This window comes from Hemiscyllium ocellatum (genome assembly GCF_020745735.1).
Source record: "Hemiscyllium ocellatum isolate sHemOce1 chromosome 27 unlocalized genomic scaffold, sHemOce1.pat.X.cur. SUPER_27_unloc_2, whole genome shotgun sequence".
In the NCBI taxonomy this organism is placed as follows: Eukaryota; Metazoa; Chordata; class Chondrichthyes; order Orectolobiformes; family Hemiscylliidae; genus Hemiscyllium; species Hemiscyllium ocellatum.
The window spans coordinates 5,057,740-5,064,475 of NW_026867487.1; the positions used below are offsets into that span (position 1 = coordinate 5,057,740).

At 40.8% G+C, this 6,736-nt stretch overlaps 1 gene segment (V, D, J or C); it reads left to right on the forward strand.

Moving 5' to 3' along the window:
* Positions 1–4,096: 4,096 nt before the first annotated feature.
* LOC132807687 (T cell receptor alpha variable 14/delta variable 4-like) lies at positions 4,097–5,689 on the forward strand. The segment is given in 3 exon segments: positions 4,097–4,148; positions 4,885–5,181; positions 5,634–5,689. Coding segments are annotated over 3 exon segments (405 nt in total).
* Positions 5,690–6,736: the final 1,047 nt, after the last annotated feature.

Below are 6,736 nucleotides of genomic sequence, written 5' to 3' on the forward strand. Positions count from 1 at the left end.
TACTGTTCATGTCTTGTACATTGTCATCCAAATCATCAATATCGGAGCATTGGATACCTTTTGAAAAATAGATGCATTTAAACTATAACCTGTCGTTGTAGTACGTCGTTAATATTAGGAAGTAGTCCCTGAAATGTTCCCAATTGAGCACTCTTAAAAAATGTGATGCTTTCTGAAATACATGCTGCTTGGATTCGACAGCAGTGGTGGAACTATATGATCTTAATCAAAAGACAGCAACAGGTATAGAACTTTGACACTGTAATTTTTTCAATATCAAGCCAGAAATAATTTCCATTGCACTCAGAGATGGACACAGACATTCACACGCATGTGTGTGCACACACAAAGAAACACACACAGGCACGCACATCTAAACACACACATAAAATCTGTGAAACCAATCTGAACCCATCTAACCCACCCTATTCCGTTCTCAGCCATATGCCCATCCAATGACCGTTTAAAATCACTTAAAGTTGGAAAATCTACTACTGTTAAGGAAGTGCATTCCACGCCCCTTCAACTCTCTGAGTAAAGTAACTACTTCTGATATCTGTCCTATATCTATCACTCCTCAGTTTAAAGCCATGTCCCGTCGTGCTCGCCATCGCCATCCGAGAAAAAAACGCTCTCCCTGCCCACCCTATTTAACCCTCTGATTATCTTCTATGTCTGAATTAAGTCGCCTCTTAACCTTCTTTCTAACGAAAACAACTTCAAGTCGCTCAACCATGCTTAGTAAGACCTTCCCTCCATACATGCAACATCCCCGTAAATCTCACCTGAACCCTTTCCAAAGTTTCCGCATCCTTCCTATAATAGTGACCGAAACTGTACGCAATGTTCCAAGTGCAGCAGCGTCATTCAGATTCAATTTCTGAAGGGCCAGTATAATGAATGCGCAGCATCTTCCAATAGAAGGAGATTAAAAAGATGCTTGCATGGTTTTATGTAGGCCCCGTCAGAGAGAGGTGGGTGAAGGTGCGCGTTTTTTTTTGTGTGTGTGTATACAGGTGAGAGAGAGGTTGATTTCAGAGAGAGATCACCTTTGAAGGCCATAACATAATGAGTTACTAATCTTGATCTTCCTGCTAATATCGCATCATGGTGAGGTGATACGCCGCTTCAAATCACTCACCAAAATTTTAGGATTAATATTGAGATCAGTTGCTTGTTTCAAGAAGGCAGATGGAAGTGTGGAAAACACTGTCAGTTGCAATGAGTGAAGAAAATACCCCGAAACCATTGGCTGCTGCATCTGAAATAAAACGTGCTGAGTAAATCAAGCTACCATTTTGTTTTGGGCGAGGGGTGGGGGGTGGAGAGGGAGAAGGATATTTTGATTATCATTGACTACGATACGTGTGAACTCAATTGTGTTGAGAAAATTTCCGTCACAATTTCCGGACGTAACCACTAGAAGGCAGGGTGAATCAGTGACATGAATTGAATGTGAGGGCGGAGTAACATTACGCAGAGTGTGCGCAGCTGTTAGTGTGAAAGACTTGGTATCAAAAAGTGAACTCCAAGACATAAAATATTCCACAATTTCGAAGGAAGGCTACATTGTGCTCAACACGAAAAGAGGATTTTTCTAGTTATTAATTTCTTTTTCTCAAGAAAATTCTGTGGGCCTTACGTTTCATGTAACTTGATCATGTTTCAAATTTACCAAGGTCTTTTCTTGCTTTCCTCTCTAATCTACATGGTAGAAACTGGAGAAGATGAAGTAAGGCAACTGGCTCGGAAAACAGTTGTTCAGGAGGCAGAAAACGCTTCCATGGAGTGCTCCACAACAACATTGGGCACAGTGCATTGGTACAAACAGTTCCCGAACCAGCCACCCCAGTATCTGGTGATGGCTAAAACAGAAGCTGATCAACATGAGAGGATCTCTGCTTCATTCAGTACAGTCAACAAACACAGTACTCTAAGTGTGAGAGACGCCAGACTTAATGACACCGCCATCTATCTCTGTGCCAATGGGGGCACAGTGTCATAAACAGAGGGCGAGTCTGAACAAAAACCTATACCGAGTGGGAGTGCCGCAGTTCTGAGCATTAATATTATTATTTCTGGGCTTTATAAGGGGAACGTGATCACGATTAAAAAAAAGAAATAATATGGCCGAGCAAAATGCAAAGAGTGCAAGAAGTGAAGAGAATTGGAAATCTGGGCAGAGACAAAGGAAACATATACATATATGCTAACATCAGTGAAAGGAAAGATGAGAGAAAGAGCAGAAATAACGTAACAATCCACGTAGAAGAGAGAATGGTGATAAACTATTGAAAGATAAATAGAAAAATAACGTGTGATACACAGATGTTAAGTATTAAAATCATTTAAGTCATAAATCAATGGTGAAGAAAAGTAAAGTGGCCTTACTTTTAACATCATTCACATTTCATGAACAGTTACACAATCCAGTCGTCTCAAAAATGACTCCACAAAGCTAATCATTCGATATCATCACATCCATTGAGTTGCTCATTTCCTTGTCAAACAACGTTTCTAGATGTCCCGCCAGAGGAAGCTGTAGCCTTACTCATCTAAACTCTTTATACCCTTCTTGCAGAGTCTTTGTGCAATTCTAATCACTTGCCTTGCCATTTAGTTTTGTGTGTTTGCAAAATATATTCTCTTCTGTCAATAATATGCATAAACGTGTACTCTGTTCTCTCGCCATTCCTATTCAGATCTTCAGAGAAACTGTCATCATGATTTCTTCCTTCAAAAAAATATCGTATTAGGATTGCACAGGCAATTCTGGCATGTATCACTAATACACCTTGAAAATGTGGCATTGAGCCGATTTATCTGGGTGCTGCAATGTATCTGGTATAGATACCATGGATACATTTGCTATGGCACAGTGTAAAATTCAAGAAATGTCCATAGGTATGAATCTTATCAGAAAATGCAACAAAATCAATATTCCACTCTATCATTTAAGTAATTGAAAACGTAGACTTTTTAAAAAAAAAATTGACATCATCATTTTATGCAAAACCCCCAAGTATACTGACTCTCAGGCTGGGCTAAAGGCAGGTCTCAAAAGGTATGAGAGCAGTTCTCTTAACTAGGGAACTCCTGTTCTAATACTCGAACAACATGGTTAAAAGTCACACAAAACCAACTTGTCAACCAATAGGTTTAGTTGGAAGTTTCCGGAGCGCTGTGCTTCATCAGGTGGTTGTGGAGTTTAAGTCCATAAAACACAGAATTTATAGCAAAATTTTACAGCGTGATGTCACTGAAATTATGCATTGAAAAAATACCTGGATTGTTTGTTAAGTCTCTCATCTTTTAGAAGCAACATGTTGCTTTCAGTTCTTTCTTACGTAAATTTCAGAATTTTTTTAAAGTTCCATTCTCAAGAGAACTTTAACAATTGGTGTCATGTCGGCCCAGTTAATGCCGGCAAGACACTCATTGTTAAAGTTCACTTGACAATATAACCTTAAAAATAAATATGTGAGTTACATATGAAAGAACTAAAACCAAGATATCTATACTAAAAGATGAGGCTTAACAGACAATCAAGATCTTTTTTTTTCAATACATGATTTCAATTACAATCACACTGAAAACGTTGGCTATAAATTCTGTGTCTTACAATCTTATACTCCACAACCATCTGATGAAGGAGCAGCGCTTCAACAGCTAGTGGTTCCAAGTAAACCTGTTGGACTAGAAACTGGTGTTGTGTGATTTTTAGCTTTGTACATCCCAGTCCAGCACCGCCACCTCCAAACTGAACAACATGAACTGAGTTCCTTCTCTGACTTCGCCTACGGACAAATAAAACTGCCAAATACCAATGTTGGTTCAATTCTTTCTAAAACCCGCTGTCTGGTGAATAAATCCACTGTGTTCCTTTCTCATGCGGCCACCTGAAATGAAGTTCAAAGAGCCAGTAGCTGATTGGTTGAATCGAACAACAAAGGCGTTTGAAACTCATTGGTTGTCACCCGATGTCTTTGTCAATAATGAACCAATGGGAAGATATCCGGAAAGGTTACCGATTCTTGACTAAAGCTATTTTAGCTTCAACCGTTCTGCTGACATTCACTGTGATCTCTCTGCAACAATGTCACCTGAAGCACTGTGTTTATTCCTCACGACTGCAGCTGTTCTAACGGGTAGGTTGGTAACTTGAGGATCTCTGTATTTCAGATCCGCAGTGGCAATTGCAGTTGTCCGAGCAGTTCCATCAACACAGAGGCAGCCATACATTCTCTCCAAATGAAAATCATCATGTGGAGACAAAGTTGTCCAACACCAGCACTGTTTGCGATGAGTTAGCAAAGGACCCCTAATGAAAGACAGTGGAAGAGTTAGTCTGGGAGTTAAGCAGGACTGAGTCCATTCAGATACTTTGATAGAGGTGAGATATTTAAACTCACGTACCGTCTGCAGTTTTCCCTTCGGGATCGGAAAAGACATGGAAAATGACCTTATTAGACAGTGTGATCTATTTACTGAAGGAGGTTTTATTTAATCTGTCAAAGCCCTTTACCAACATATCTGCTGAGTTGCATGAAATTAATTCCTGTTTATCTTCCCTAACGTAGTTCTCAGTTTATTGTTCAAGGTGACAGGATGACACTGGCACAAGCATACTGAAGTGTTTTCTGTAATTTCCTGGTTCTCCTGGAGTCTATAACTTCAAGTGCTGATCTTGCTAATGTTGACCTTTGCGACATACTCTGTATGCCTCCGTCTAAGTTTGTTCTTCTCATCCTATGATCTGTATGTCCTTCTTTACTATGATCTGCCTATACCGCTCGTAAACAAAGCTTTTCACTGCCCTGAGGTACGCATGCCAATAAGTCCATCAATTGACCAATCAAATAAATCGATCAATCAATTTTACAGGACTTTGTCGAGGAGATTCTGTCTCACAGACAATGGCTTCGATCGTAGTGAATGAGGGAGACAGTGTCTCGATGTTCTGTAATTATACCACAACAAGCAATGCTCCTTACCTTTTCTGGTATCGTCAACATTCCAGTGGCTCCATGGAGTTTCTGCTACAGAGGAGCAAATTTGGCGTGAACACAGAAAGTTTTGAAGGAGACCGGTTATCCTCAGAGCTCGAGCATGTCAACCACACCATCTACCTGAAAGTGGTGAAAACAGAACTGTCAGACTCTGCAATGTATTACTGCGCACTGAGCCCCACGGAGACTCAGAACTGGACTGACCCTGTACAAAAACTGTCAGGGAGTCACTGAACATGACAGTGTGTCAGGCAAACGGTGAGATCAGGAGTGGATCTGAAATTGTACCCGAATTCGCAGTGATATCTGATAATTTTCATTTGAATACATAATTGCAATAAGCTAAATCTGCCAGTTTCGTGAATGAAAAGTGATTACATGATTTTTTGCCCTTAAGATGTACCAAAGCATTCCACGTTTACAGCGATGTAGAAAATGCAACAACCAGTTACATCTAACAAAAGTCAAAACATTTGATTGGAGAAACAGTCGTCGTTCACATGATTCTGTTGGGTCACCTGAATCTCTGGAGCAACTGGAATAGCATCAATCATTTCGTGGGATATTGAGTCCTGCCACTGCAGCTGCATGTCAGGATTTTGCAAATAACGAAGGACAGAATCGTTTATCCAGGACTTCGCAGGCTTGCTTTCGGATACCAATCAGAGAGTAGGATGTAACTCCGATCTGAACAACACTAACCAAACAAACGCACTCAATAGCGGCTGATTGACAAGTCAAGGTCACCGGTGAAAGTCTCAGTCTGGTGTGGTTTCTATTTCTTTGGCTGCCTAGAAATCAACATTTCTCACACAGCACCTAAATTCATTGATTGTTTCCCAATCGTTCACATCTGATTATGTCAATTGTATAAGGACTAGAGGTGCCCTCCCCTCCCTCTGGCGACATTTAAGAGAATCCGAATACTATTGTGACCACAAGTTGCATTGGAGATGGTGAAGGTGATCTGCCTCTTGGCAGATGGAAGGACACTCACAGTGCGATTAGCAAGGGAGTTCCACAATTTTGATTCAGCTACAGTGAAAGAGGATATTCAAGGTGAGCTGGTGATTTATTTTCAGAGAAAGTCACAGGTGGTATTGTAATCCCAACGTTTGGAAATTTCAAATTGACTTAGTTTCTTCGTGAATATACAACTCTTCTAGGATTCTGTTCATCTAACGGCATGGACACTTAACAGCGACTGCAGTGAGGTTTCCTTTGTGAGTCAGTAAACAAATGGACTGACACTGATTCAAAAGATGGGGGTTGCTGGAAAAGCTTGGCAGGTCTGGTGGCATTGTGAAGAGAAATTAAAGTTTACATTTTGGGTCCCGTAACCCTTCCTCAGAAATGAAACAACATTTTCAATGCAACCCCTGGTTGAAGACGTCTCTTGACACGGTCCACCTGCGTCACCACACACTGCCTTTAAACCAGCTGCTGATGAGTTGAGACTGTCCCAAACCTCCTGCTGAAATGTGCCTCTGCCACGTAAGTTTGGAGAAAAATGCAATGCTTTTGTTGAGGTTCGTCCTGAGCAGCTCCATATACTCTGCAGTCCGTTCCCTGGATACACATTTTTAGAGACATCAACTGCATCTTGAGAACTATCAAAATATTGAAAGGCACTCTTTGATCTGCCCGAGCCTTGATCGTCTACCAGAACAAGGAGTTCACCCCGATTGAGTGTTGCAGGTTGACATATTCCAATGACCAGGACTGCA